The sequence below is a fragment of the Lepidochelys kempii genome, chromosome 5 (genome assembly GCF_965140285.1).
Source record: "Lepidochelys kempii isolate rLepKem1 chromosome 5, rLepKem1.hap1, whole genome shotgun sequence".
NCBI lineage: Eukaryota > Metazoa > Chordata > Testudines > Cheloniidae > Lepidochelys > Lepidochelys kempii.
This window is the reverse complement of record NC_136384.1, coordinates 40,122,567-40,137,711: the sequence shown is the minus strand read 5'-3', so window position 1 is coordinate 40,137,711 and position 15,145 is coordinate 40,122,567. Positions and strand designations below refer to the sequence as shown.

Genomic DNA, 15,145 nt, shown 5'->3' with positions numbered 1-15,145 from the left:
GGCCAGAAACAGGTGGAGCCTGTATAAAGCCCAGTAGCTGAGAGCAGCTGGGGGCTGCAGGGAAGTATTCTGCAGTCGTCACTCCCTGGGAGAAGGGAGTTTGGGCTGGCAAATCCAGACATGGGGGAGAGCCAGAAAGGAGGAAAGACTCAGAGGAAAAGCAGCAAGAAATAAGATAATGCAGATCTTGGCTGCTGAAGAGAGGGCCCTTGATCTGGATCCTGGAGTAAAGGGTGGACCCAGGTTCCCCTGCTAACCACTGGGGATGTGGCATAGGCCAGGCAGTGGAGAGTAGACTGCCTGGGACGGTTTGCCCTGAAATACTCTGTTACCCCAGAAGGGGAGGACCATAGTGACCTGGCCTGAGAACCAAGTCATGAAGATAGAGCAGATGGAGTTGCAGAGATGGGCTGAGAGACTGATAGAAGAAGGCACAGCACCTGGAAGGACTTAATGCCCAGAGCAGCCAGGAGGAGGCACCCTAGTGGTGAGTGGACCCCGTGATAGGCAGATGGCTGACCACAGCTTGTTTGAAAGTTCTTGGCAGCTTACCCTTTCTGAGGTAGGAATTAAAAAATCCCTCTGGTTTAGAGGCCATTCATTCCCTCACTAGTGAGGAACAATGGTCCACTCCACCGTAGTGTGGGTGGACTACATGCAACTCCATTCAAATTCTTAAGTATACAAGATTCTGTCATTCTCATTTGATTAGTATTAGCAGTATACCAAAGCTTAGAATCTGGACTAATACCTTGAAAAAGCAGATTGATAAACCTGAAATCTTTTACTTCTAGTTGGAATCTTCAGATAGTGTAGAATGCAGCTGTTCAGAAATATTATTTGGCTGGAATTGAACATAAAGCCAAAGAGTGGATAACAATATGCATTTTTAAGTAATCAGTGTTGTGTCTTTATTTGTTTATTGTTTTCTCCATCTTTGTCCTTTCATTTTCTCCTTTTATCTCTAAGGATTTTCTTCATTTTTTTTTTCTGCTTATTGTTCATTCTGTTTTAACTTCTGACTTTTTCCTCTACAGCTCTCCCTCCTCCCCTCCAATTCAGCATCCCTTTTCCTCTGGATTCTGCAGTCCCTTTGCCTCCTATATTATTCCATTCTTTCAATTTCAATTCACATTCCATCAGTCACCTATTTATATTTTCTTCTGTTCTGTAGATTACCTAATTCTCAGTACTATGTCTCTTTTTCTCCCTTCAGCTGGGCCCCAGCAGATCCCCCTTATTTATTTACCATTCACAAGTACTGTATAATTAAAAATAGTACCAAAGTTTAGGATGTTTCATTTTTGGTTAGCCAAGTTGAGAAATCTTGATCTTTAAAAATGTTGAGAACTCAATTTCAACTGGGAAGTGCAGATACTCAGGACTTCTGCAAACAGTCTTAACTCTAACTTCATACTTGTTCATTTACAAATACATTAAATTTAATGCTGCACATAATTGTACATGTAAAATCTTAACTTAGCTGAAAAATCAGAGTTCAAGTTATGCATTTAATTGTGATTATGAGGAAGGATGTGTGTGCGCTGTGGTTGGTTATATTATGGAATCAAAAGAGAGTCACCTGTGGAAGGACTGAGGAGTATTTAATTTGGTATTATGATGTTTGGATGGGAGAGCATCTGAGATGAGGCTGGACGGGATGAGATTGTTGGTTTAACTGATGATTTCCTAGAATTTTAGTTATTGTACTAAGAAGTGTAGTTAGTAACCTTAACTACCCATTAGCAAAACCTGCATAGGAATAAAATATTCTTCCAGTGACAGCATTTCTGATTTAATTTTCAAAAGAATCTTGAGGGCACTCAAAAATGTTTCTTAACTGAAGCGGTGCATAATATCTTTCTTCTTTAAAAGAGTATTCAACAGATTTTCACCACTAGTCTCTTCTGTGAGAATCCTGTCATGTACAATATCTACAAAAATTTGAATTCTACACTTAAAAATAATGTTAATCAAAGAACGACTTAGTACTGTCCAGAAAGTAAGAATTACTTCAATAATTTCATTTCCTGTTAAACACTTGCTTTACTAAACATTATCTTGGAAATCAAGTCACAAAAAATACTAATTCTACAGCCAAATGGGGAAGGGGGAATACTTCTGACTTACGTTTTCAATGAAAACCACTGCCCCTTTAAATGTTATAACCCTGAGAGACTATGATTCAACAATTTAAAAAATATGTATATAATCATTTCTCCATTTAGAATTTAAGTAAGATTACGTTTTGAATCAGATTGGGTACAGAAGTAAAATCCATTTAAATTGAACTCTGCAGAGTTTCATATGGAACATAGTTTAGTCTCCAATAATTTTCACTTGACATTTGACTTTTCTGCTTATTAAAGAAATTAAAATTATAGGATCAATATACACCTTATTTTAGTAATAGCTATTTAATAAGCAAATTAAGTTCCAAATTAAGCTTTATCAAAGTACAGGAATAAATTTAGATAAAAGAATGAACAAAGCCCAACTTTTCTCAATTTTTCTGTATTTTACATCTTTCTTCTTGCAAAAACAGAGAGATTTAGGGGATGGCGTAACAAACAGGTCTGATTTCCTTCTCTCACAGTTAAAAATAGCCTAACAGGTGACAGTTCAGATTGTCTCAATTACAGTGAAATGGGGGATTCTACGCTACTCAAGCAATAACCAGTTCAAGTGACAGAGGATGGTTGACCAGAAAACAAATGTAATGCAGTCAATTTTATTAAAATGAAAACTTCCCTTTTCTTTCCAATAAACCCTAGTTGATTCTGGATACATTAATTCTACTTCTGCACAGCTGAGCATCACATAGGCTATTCCTGACAACCCATATATAAATTTAAAAAAATACTTCTTGCACATCTCTTACACTCCTATTTAAAACGAAAGGAATTCAACCTTTGAGTTACGATCAAAATGGAATAGGAAGGGAGGCACAACAGAGAAAGAGATGGACTAGGATCATTTTATAGTTAAGTCACTGCGCTTGAAATCAGATGATCTCGATTCAATTCCCACCTCCGCCACAGAATTCCTCAGATGCTTTGGGAAAGTCATTTAGGCCCAGATTTTTAAAAGTATTTAGGCACTTAGCGCCCATTGATTTCAATACCTTCAAAAATCTGATCCTTAATCTCTGGGTCTAAATTCCCCATCTATAAAATGAGAATACAGTACTACCAACTTCCTTCCTCAGTCTGTCTTGCCTAATTAAATTGTAAACTCTTTCGGAGAAGGGATTATCACTTACTATGTATGTATACAGCACCTAGCACAATGTTTTGTTTCAGAACTAACTTGGTGCCTGTGGGCACTAGTATAATAAAAACATTATTATTATTTTTATTAAAAATTTCAAACTATTGTTCCCTAATAAGAATGTTTCAATGGATATTTTAAAATTGTAAATATGGTTAATATAATGCTGTATAAGTCTAGAAACCAGAATTTTCAACTACATTATTTTACTGAAAGCCCACAATGTGCAATGAATCAGTTATTACAGCAAAATAATATTTTGATATGAAAAATATGTTGTGATATAGGAAAAAGTAGAAAAGTGTCTTTTGGCACAATACACTACTAACAATCAAAATTAAATGGTGAACACAAAGCTTCACAAAATAGTAACTTCATTTCCCCACATACCTGTAGAAATTCAGAAGATGATAAAAAAATATAAGCATTGATGATCTTAAAGCAGGTTCTGAGGTTTTCTGAACTTAGCTCTGCAAAAATAAGTGTCAGATGATTCAGTGTCTTTGCCAACAAACTATTTTACAAGGATTTAACTAAAACAATTAACTTTTTAAACAATTAGTCATATTTACCTTTGTGTGATATTTGTTTGCTTTAGTTTCCTCTTATGGTTTTGTTATATCACAGAATTACTTACCTGGTAGGATATTATTTTCCAAATAAGTCAGTAATTACAGATACATGTACCTGGATTCATACTCCCAATACATGGCTAATAAACTTTCTACAACCAAAACTTTGGGAAAAGCCACCTTGACAGCAAATGGTATATACCCATTAATTGAGGGGAAGTAAGTCTGCTCTCTAATATCCCATTCTATTTTTGAATGAAATATTACTACAAGCATTACAATACATCAACTGAGGGGAAAAGGCAGATGGGTGAGTAGAAATTTGTAATAAATTATTACCCTTTTAGTGTAATATTTTTCACAAAGGAAAATAATTAAGTTTATTTACCAGAAAAATGATTGCCTGTGTGGATATGCACAATTGGAATCTGTGTGGCACTTCAATACTTAGCAGTGTCCACTGAGGCCACACACACTACTCCTGGGTGAATTGTGTGCATCTGCAGACACGTGGAATTCCTCTGTCCCACATAATTTTGTATTTTCCTGCATGAAATACATTTTGCCTAAAAAGTGCTGCAGTTCTGCCTTTTGCCCACGAGAGACCACTGTGATGTCAGAACAACCCCTGGTGGGCAAAAGGGGGAACTGCGACACTTCTGGGGCAGAATATATTTTCTAGGGGGAAAAAAAGTTATGCCCAGTGCTGCTGAATTCCCCGAAGATTGGAAGTTCATCACAGCACCCTGCCTGCAGAACCAGGTTAGGACAGAGTGGGGCACACAGGGCTTTGGGGGGAGGGGGTCACAGACTGGAGTTCAGAATGGCTTGTGGAGGGGACACACTGGGGCATGGGCTTAGGAGCTCATATGATGACAGCATTGAGCCTGGGGACAGGAGAAGGGGGTTGCAGAGACCATGGGGTTGGGGGCTGTGGGGACAGGGGCAGATGTGCCTGCCTAAATGAGAGAGGGCTTGGGTCAGCCAGGGTTTGCATCAGGAGAGGCTTCCCAGCTACTTAGGAATCTCCCTCCCCCCCCCCCGCCCCCCCAAAAAACCAAAAAACCTACCACCCACACCCAACAGGTTCAGTCCTAGGCTCCTTCCCTCTCCCTCAGCTCCCCCACTAATCCTGGCTCCTCCAAGCCTTTGCACTGCTTCTGACAGGTGCAGGAAATACAGTTCTGTATTAGAATTTAAATGAATTACTCAAAGTTCTGTATTAATATGCCTAGTAAGGAATCTATTTGTAAAAAAAAAAAAAATTTTTTTTTTTTGGTCTGCATTGTTAGACATACTTGCCGACAAATATTTTGAAATAAATTATCAAAATAATTGAAACTGGCATGCTTATATTATGTTATTTTGACAAATAAAATTTTCAAATATTGTGTGCAGAATTTTCAATTTTTTGGCACAGAATTCTCCCAGGAGTAACACATGCATCATAGCAGCACCCCACAAAAGTGAGAAACAACAGTTTCAATTGCCACTCTGTTCCTTCAACTTATTCAGGAATCCATTTAAGAATCACCAAAAAAAAAAATGAATGAAGAGGTGGGATCTATACATGCAGTCTTCTTGAACTACAGTTACTGGTAAGTAATCTCCCTCTTTCTCTCTCAAAAAGTATCTGTAGATTAAGCAGCAATGATAAACACCTTATACAAAGGTTTCAGAGCAGCAGCCGTGTTAGTCTGTATTCGCAAAAAGAAAAGGAGGACTTGTGGCACCTTAGAGACTCTAAGGTGCCACAAGTCCTCCTTTTCTTTTTACCCCTATACAAAGCAAATCTGAGTAGAGCTAGTGAAACAAAGATTGCAGGACTGCTCTTCCAAACTGGACTTCAGAGCTAGCTGTCAAGTCAAGAGAATACGGAGTAAATGTACTGAGTTTCAGGTACCTGCCTTGCATATTTCAGTGATGGAGACATTCTAGAGATCTTATATAGGCTTCAGGTACTGATAGCCAACAGATTTGTATGAGACGCAGTTTGAAGAAAAAAGGAACAAAGAGGAAAAACAAAAAGTAAAAATGTGATGAAGTTTCAATAAAAAGCTTAACTAAAACAGCAGCTCTATTACGCAACATCTTCAATTAAATCATGCATAACAGACACTTATCTTTTACAGTTCAGAGTTGCTACCTAGACTTCATTTTCTCCCAATCTGTGGTCTTTTATCAGACATAGAACTGATTCATATTGATTTTAACTAAGCTTTGGATCAGGAATAATTGCAGCTTTAAAATAAAGTGCACACATTTCAGTCTGCTATTTTATTGAGTTGCCAAATGATCTAATTTTTACTTAAGGGCTTTTGTCTGTGCAATGTAGCCTCCTCCTGATTTCCACAGAGATCCTCAAGCAAACAAAAGTTTCTCAACCTTTTTCTGGGTCTACTCCAGATATTAGCAGCCAACCATATCTCTAAGAATCCACTCCTAAGACTGCAACCCTCATCACTGTGACTCCCACTTCATACACATGTTTGTAAAGTATAAGCCTACAACTCAAACTGCCCTTTGGCCACATGGGCTGGGCAGGTAAGGTAGCAGTTGTACATTGGCAAATTGTTTGAGAAAAGATCGGCACTGAACCTCAGGGTTCTGGGTTCAGTTCGTCTTCCCCCTAAACCATAGCTTCTCCTCAATCACTAAGCTCTTGTGTGGAGGTATGAAACCATTAGAAATATCCTTGAGCAAAATGTACTGTCTTTGACCACCTGAGGGTGGGGAAAGCAGAGAAGTATGAGTTATTTACACATCTTTCAACAAATCAAAAATATGATGCAACTAAACAGTAATCTTACTTAAAAGGTGATCCAGGTGCCTATTGATCTTTGTTCTTGCAAGTGTCTACATCAGGGGTCGGCAACCTTTCAGAAGTGGTGTGCCAAGTCTTCATTTATTCACTCTAATTTAAGGTTTCGCATGCCAGTAATACATTTTAACGTTTTTAGAAGGTCTCTTTCTAAAAGTCTATAATATATAACAAAACTATTGTTGTATGTAAAGTAAATAAGGTTTTTAAAATATTTAAGAAGCTTCATTTAAAATTAAATTAAAATGCAGTGTCCCCTGGACCGGTGGCCAGGACCCAGGCAATGTGAGTGCCACTGAAAATCAGCTCGCGTGCCGCCTTTGGCATGTGTGCCATAGGTTGCCTATCCCTGGTCTAGATCTTTGTTCTTGCAAGTGTCTACACTGGCTACACTTGTTAAAAAGGTAATAATCACTCTTAAAAGACATATTCAAATAATACAAAAATATGACTATGAATCACAATGTAAAGGAAATCATTAAAAAAATCTGACTGCTTTTAATCATGCGTTAGGTCTCCTTCACTGAGTAATACCATGTATAAGACCCTTACAAAACGCCCTATGCAACATGGGAGAGGCTAGGCAACTAAAAATGGTTATTCCCCTGGGCTGTAAAATTGCAGCTGGAATGGAGGTCAAGTCTGCTAGCAGGAATGTTTGGTAGCTAGAAGGGCAATCAGCACTTCTTGGGAAAAATCACGAGAGGAAACAACAAATGGGTTTGGAGGTACTGGTGCTTGAAGGATTGCTGGTGGGTTAGGAATCCGAGGAAAGAAGGGCAACTGCTTCTACAGTGAGCATTGTTAACTACAAAACTTAATAGCACTGCACTGCAATTTATAGTCAACATATTCATATGTAGTCATTAATCAAAGCAAGCACAGAACTCTGCAGTAAATCTACTGATATCTATCAACACACTTCTTGATAACCAGATGCATATTTTGCACAAAGTATCTTTAATCCTATTTATGCCACTCCTTTACATCTTTACTGAAGGAAAACATACTAGCATGAGGAAAAACATGTCACAGGTCAAGATTTTTAAACAAAAATGGACACATTGCTAAAGAGGAGTACACAAGAATAGCACAAGCATGTACGAACAAAATCAGAAAGGCTGAGAACTTGTCTATACTTAAAAGGCTGCAGCAGCACTTCAGTGAAGATGCTACCTAAACCAACAGGAAAGCTTCTCCCATTGGCGCAGGTAATTCACCTCCCTGAAAGGCAGTGGCTATGTCAGTGGGAAAAGCCCTCAAATCGACATATTGCTGTCAAACTGGGAATTAGTCAGTATAAGTGTGTGGATTTTCCACAACGCTGAGTAATGTAGTTAAACCAACATAAATTGCTAGTGTATACCAGGCCTGAGGAATAAATGGAGTTACACCTAACAAGAGACATAAGACAATAAGGGTATGTCTACAATACGAAATTAGGTTGACTTTATAGAAGTCGATTTTAAGAAAGTGATTTTATACAGTTGATTGTGTGTGTCCCCACTAAGCACATTAAGCTGGCGGAGCACGTCCACAGTACTGAGGCGAGCATCAACTTTTGGAGCATTGCACTGTGGGTAGCTATCCCACAGTTCCTGCAGTCTCCGCCGCCCATTGGAATACTGGGTTAAGCTCCCAATGCCTGATGGGGCAAAAACATTGACGCGGGTGGTTTTGGGTACGTCGTCAGTCGCCCCTCCCTCCATGAAAGCAACAGCAGACAATCGTTTCGCGGCCTTTTTCCATGTGGGAGCCATACTGCTTTCAGCAGACGGTGCAGTAGGACTGCTAACCATAGTCATCGAACTACCGCTTCCGCTGCCACTCTGCTCTTCTGCTAGTCTCGACAGCGAATTTCTCCATATTGTCTCTCATGGGCTCCCGCTTCCGCTGCAACTCTGCTCTCATGAATCCACCTCGCAGGTCGTCAGCCACCGCTTCCGCTACCACTCTGCTCTCCTGCTGGTCTCGCAGGGCCGCTTCCACTGCAATTCTGCTCGGCTGCTCTTGTCTCGCCATAACACGGCAAGCGTTCAGCCCACTCATCTATTGTGTCCTGGCAGCAGATGGTGCAGTAGGTCTGCAAACCATCGTCACTGAACGACCGCTTCCGCTGCCACTCTGCTCTCCTGCAGACGCCATACCATAGCAAGCATGGAGCCTGCTCAGATCACCGTGGCAGTTATGAGCATTGTAAATATCTCGCGCATTATCATGCAGTATATGCAGAACCAGAACCTGCAAAAGCAGGTGAGGAGGCAATGGCAGCGCGGTGACGAGAGTGATGAGGACGTGGACACAGACTTCTCTCAAAGCACGGGCCCCAGCAATTTGGCCATCCTGGTGGTAATGGGGCAGGCTCATGCCATGGAACGCCAATTCTGGGCCCGTGAAACAAGCACAGACTGGTGGGACCACATAGTGTTGCAGGTGTGGGATGATTTCCAGTGGCTGCGAAACTTTCGCATGCTTAAGGGCACTTTCATGGGAACTTTGTAACTTGCTGTCCCTTGCCCTGAAGGGCCAGAATACCAAGATCACAAGCAAGTGGTGATAGCCCTCTGGAAGCTTGCAACGCCAGACAGCTACCGGTCAGTCAGGAATCAATTTGGAGTGGGCAAATCTACTGTGGGGGCTGCTGTGATCCAAGTAGCCAGCACAATCACTGAGCTGCTGCTATCAAGGGTAGCGACTCTCGAAAATTTGCAGGTTATAGCGGATGGCTTTGCTGCAATGGGATTCCCTAACTGTGGTGGGGCCATAGACGGAATGCATATCCCTATCTTGGGACCGGACCACCAAGGCAGCCAGTACATAAACCAAAAGGGGTACTTTTCAATGGTGCTGCAAGCACTGGTAGATCACAAGGAACGTTTCACCAACATCAACGTGGGATGGCCGGGAAAGGTACATGACGCTCGCATCTTCAGGAACTCTGGTCTGTTTCAAAAGCTGCAGGAAGGGACTTTATTCCCAGACCAGATAATAACTGTTGGGGATGTTGAAATGCCTATAGTTATCCTTGGGGACCCAGCCTACCCCTTAATGCCATGGCTCATGAAGCCGTATGCAGGCAGCCTGGACAGTAGTCAGGAGCTGTTCAACTATAGGCTGAGCAAGTGCAGAATGGTGGTAGAATGTGCATTTGGACGTTTAAAAGCATGCTGGCGCAGTTTACTGACTCGGTTAGACCTCAGTGAAACCAATATTCCCACCGTTATTACTGCTTGCTGTGTTCTCCACAATATCCGTGAGAGTAAGGAGGAGACGTTTATGGCGGGGTGGGAAGTTGAGGCAAATCGCCTGGCTGCTGATTATGTGCAGCCAGACACCAGGGCGATTAGAAGAGCACAGCAGGGCACGCTGCGCATCAGAGAAGCTTTGAAAACCAGTTTCATGGCTGACCAGGCTATGGTGTGACAGTTCTGTTTGTTTCTCCTTGATGATAACCCGCCCCCTTGGTTCACTCTACTTCCCTGTAAGCCACTTGCCCTCCCCTTTGATCACTGCTTGCAGAGGCAATAAAGTCATTGTTGTTTCAAATTCATGCATTCTTTATTAATTTGTCACACAAATAGGGGGATAACTGCCAAGGTAGTCTGGGAGGGGTGGGGGAAGAGGGAAGCACAGGTTGGGGTGGGGGAGGAGAGGAAGAGGGAAGGACAAGGCCACACTGCATTTCAAAACTTATTGAATGCCAGCCTTCTGTTGGTTGGGCAGTCCTCTGGGGTGGAGTGGTTGGATACCCAGAGGGTGCCCCTCTCCCCCACGCGTTCTTGGGCATCTGGGTGAGGAGGCTATGGAACTTTGGGAGGAGGGCAGTTGATTACACAGGGGCTGCAGTGGCAGCCTGTTCCTTTCCTGCACCTCAACCATACACCGGAGCATATCAATTTGATCCTCCAGTAGCCTCAACATTGTATCCTGCCTCCTCTCATCATGCTTCCGCCACCTTTCCTCTTGATACCGCCACCTCTCCTGTTGCTCCTGCCACATGTCCTCTCGCACATCCCTCCTGTCCTCGTGTTCATTTTGTGCTTTCCTGGACTCTACCATTGTCTGCCTCCATGCATTCTGCTGGGCTCTTTCAGTTTGGGTGGACTGCATGAGCTCAGAGAACATTTCATCGCGAGTGCATTTTTTTCACCTTCTTATCTGTGCTAGACTCTGGGACGGAGATGCTAGTCGCAGCGTTGAAACATTTGCAGCTGTGGGAGGGAAAAAAGGGAGATTAAAATTGAAAAAGACACATTGGCCATTTAAAAGGAGGGGCTGATGTTTTTGGGTTAACGTGCAGCACAAACCCCCCCTCCCTTTTCTCTGGGATGAGCGCTTCACCCCTCCCCCCACCGCACAGCTAATAGCAGGGATGATTTCTTTTCAGCTACAGGCAAACAGCCCAACAGGAACGCCCACCTCTGAATGTCCCCTGAATAAAATTCCCCTATTTCAACCAGATGACCATGAATGATAACACCCTCCTGAGGATAACACAGAAAGATAAAGAACGGATGTTGCTTGAATGCCAGCAAGCACCAGGACCACACGCCACCATGCTTTCTTATGCAATGATTCCAGACTTCGTGCTACTGGCCTGCCGTGGTAAAGTGTCCTACCATGGAGGACGCAATAAGGCTGCCCTCCCCAGAAACCTTTTGCAAAGGCTTTGGGAGTACCTCCAGGACAGCTTCATTGAGATGTCCCTGGAGGATTTCTGCCCCCTCCCCAGACACCTGAACAGACTTTTCCAGTAACTGTACTGGCCGCGAATGCATCCCAAGTCTTCAGGGCAAAGTAATCATTCAACACGCTTGCTTTTAAACCGTGAATTATTATTTACAAAGATACACTCACCAGAGCTGCCTTCTCTGCCTTCAAGGTCCAGGAGCCCGGGTTGGGAAGGTATTGGATCCATGGTGATAAACAGTTCCTGGCTGTCAGGGAGAACGGTTTCTCCGCTTGCCTGGTGTGTGCTATCATCTTCCTTGTCCCCAAAATCCTCATCCCTGTTGCGTGAGACTCCCCCCTTGGAGGAGTCCACGTACAGGGGTGAGGCAGTGGTAGGGCCCCCCCCAAGAATTGCATGCAGCTCATCATAGAAGTGGCATGTCTGGGGCTCTGACCCCGAGTGGGCGTTTGCCTCTTGGGTTTTTTGGTACGCTAGCCTAAGGTCCTTAAGTTTCACGTGGCACTGCTGCGGGTCCCTGTGATAGTCTCTGTCCTTCAGCCCTTGGAGATTCTTTCAAATATTTTGGCATTTCTTCTTTTGGAATGGAGTTCTGATAGCATGAATTCGTCTCCCCATACAGCGATCAGATCCAATACCTCCCATTTGGTCCATGATGGAGCTCTTTTGCGATTCTGGGACTCCATGGTCACCTCTGCTGATGAGATTTGCACGGTCACCTGTGCTGATCAGTTTGCCACACTGGCCAAACAGGAAATGAAATTCAAAAGTTTGCAGGGCTTTTCCTGTCTACCTGGCCACTCTACCGAGTTCAGAGTGCTGCCCAGAGCGGTCACAATGGAGCACTGTGGGATAGCTCCCGGAGGCCAATACCATTGAATTGCGTCCACACTAACCCAAATTCGACCCAGCAATGTCGATTTCAGCACTAATCCCCTTGTGGGAGAGGAGTACAGAAATCGATTTTAAGCACCCATTAAGTCAACAAAAATGGCTTCGTTGTGTGGACGGGTGCAGGGTTAAATCGATCTAACGTTGCTAAATTCGACCTAAACTTGTAGCGTAGACCAGGGCTAAGAATAGGTTCTTTAAACACATTAGGAGCAAGAGAAATACTAAGGAAAGTGTAGGTGCTCTACACAGCAGGGAAGGAGGCTAATAACTGATAACATTAATAACGCTGAGGTGTTTAATGCCTGTTTTGCTTCAGTCTTCACTAAAAAGGTTAATGGTGACCAGATATTAATATTAACAAGTAGGGGGAAGGAATGCAGACAAAGTAGTGAAAGAACAGTTTAAAGACTATTTAGATAAGTTAAGTATATTCAAGGCAGCAGGTCCTGATGAAATTCATCCTAGGATACTTAAGGAACTAGCTGAAGCAATCTTGGAACTATTAGCAATTATCCTGGGGGGAACAAAGAGGATCCGGGAAATTACAGTCAGCCTAACTTCGACCCCTGGAAAGATAATGGAACAAATTAGTAAACAATCAATTTCTAAGCACTGGGACGATAGCCAGTATGGATTTGTCAAGAACAAATCCTGCCAAGCCAACCTAATTTCCTTCTTTGACAGGTTTGCTGGACTACTGGATCGGGAGGAAGCAGTAGAAGTAATATATCTTGAGTTAAGGCTTTGACAAGTCTCACATGACATTCTCATAAGCAAACTAGGGAAATTAGGTCTAGATGAAATTACGATAAATTAGCTCCACAACTAGCTGAAAAACTATACTCGAAGAGTAGTTATCAACAGTTTGCTGTCAAACTGGGCGGGTGTATCTATTGGGGCCCACAGTCCTGGGTCCAGTATTATTTAATATTTTCGATAATGGAATGGAGAATACGCTTATAAAATCTGCAGATGACATCAAGCTGAGAGGGGTTGCAAGCATCTTGGAGGACAGGATTAGAGTTCAAAATGATCATGACAAATTTGAGAATTGGTCTGAATTCAACAAGATGAAATTCAATATAGACACATGCAAAGTACTTCTCTTAGGAAGGAAAAAATCAAATGCACAACTATAAAATGGGAAATAACTGGCTTGGTGGTAGTACTGCAAAGAAGGATCTGAGGGTCATAGTGGATTACAAATTGAATATTGCCTCTATATAAATCCATGGTACGTCCACATCTTGAATATTGTTTGCAGATGTGGTCGGCCCACCTCAAAAAAGATATATTGGAATTGGAAAAGGTTCAGAAAAGGGCAACAGAAATGATTAGGGGTCTGGAACAGCTTCCGTATGAAGCGAGATTAATAAGACTGGGACTTTTCAGCTTGGAAAAGAGACCGTTAAAGGGAGATATGATTGAGGTCTATAAAATCATGACTGGCATAGAGAAAGTAGATAAGGAAGTGTTGTTTACTACTACTCATAACACAAGAACAAGGGGTCACCAAATGAAAATAATAGGTAGCATATTTAAAACAAATAAAAGGAAGTATTTCTTCACACAACACACAGTCAACCTACGGAACTCCTTGCCAGAGGATGTTGTGAAGGCCAAGACCATAACAAAAAAGAACTAGATAAATTCATGGAGGATAGGTCCATCAATGGCTATTAGCCAGGATGGGCAGGAATGGTGTCCCTAGCCTCTGTTTGCCAGAAGCTGGGAATGAGTGACAGGGGATTGATCACTTTATCATTACCTGTTCCGTTCATTCCCTCTGGGGCACCTGGCCACGGTCGGAAGACGGGATACTGGGCTAGATGGACCTTTGGTCTGACCCAGTAGGGCCATTCTTATGCATCAACAAGGTGATGCAGCTGAGAAAAAGTCTAATATCATTCTAGGGTGTATTAACCAAAGTTTTGTATGCAAAGCACAAGAGATAATTGCCACAGTCTACTTAGCAGTGGTGAGGCCTCAACTGGAGTACTGTATACAGTTCTGGGCACCACACTTTTGGAAAGATGCGGACAAACTGGAGAGTGTCCAGAGGAGAGCAACAAACATTATAAAAGGTTTAGAAAACCTGACTTATAAGATTAAAAAAGGGGCATGTTCTTAAAATGAACATGTGCTGAGCCATCATCTGAGACTGCTATAACATAAAATATATGACAGAAGGCGGGCAAATAGAGCCGTAGACATATCATTCTCCCCCAAGGAATTCAGTCAGCAGCACGGAAGCATGTCGTTTGCAATGGTGGCCAAAGCACGAAGGGGCATACGAATGTTTAGCATATTTGGCAAGTAAATACCTTGCAATGCTGGCTACAAAAGTCCCATGTGAACACCTGTTCTCACTTTCTGGTGACACTGTAAATAATTATCTCTCATAAATGTAAACAAACTTTTTTGTCTTCGAGATTGACTGAATGAGAAGTAGGACTGAGCAGACTTGTAGGCGCTAAAGTTTTACATTGTTTTGTTTTTGAGTGCAGTTATGTAACACAAAAATCTACATTTGTAAGCTGTACTTTCACGATAAATATGGCACTACCGTACTTTTATGAGGTGAACTGAAAAATACTGTTTCTTTTATCATTTTTACAGTGCAAATATTTGTAATAAAAATAATATAAAGTGAGCAGTGTACACTTTGTATTCTGTGTTGTAACTGAAATCAATATATTTGAAAATGTAAAAAACATTAAAAAAATTTAATAAATTTCAATTGGTATTCTATTGTTTAACGATGTGATTAAAACAGCAATTAATCGCGATTAATTTTTTCATTCATGATTAATTTTTTGAGTTAATCACGAGTTAACCACAATTATAGTGTACTTAAGAGTTTGAAATATCTTCAGTCATGTGAAAATTGAGTAGAGG

General features: G+C 41.8%; 1 protein-coding gene across 4 annotated transcripts in view; it reads right to left on the bottom strand.

Annotated features, from left to right (window-relative positions):
- The window catches only part of IPO11 (importin 11), a 295,012-nt gene that overhangs the window by 116,082 nt on the left and 163,785 nt on the right, over window positions 1–15,145 (bottom strand). For all 4 annotated transcript variants that reach the window (XR_012158885.2, XM_073344033.2, XM_073344034.2 and 1 more), the window contains one exon: window positions 3,661–3,740. Coding sequence is in view for 3 of the 4 variants with exons in the window: in XM_073344033.2 (XP_073200134.1) it covers window positions 3,661–3,740 (80 nt within the window). In the remaining variant the exon portion in view is untranslated. The remainder of the gene's footprint in view (window positions 1–3,660; window positions 3,741–15,145) is intronic.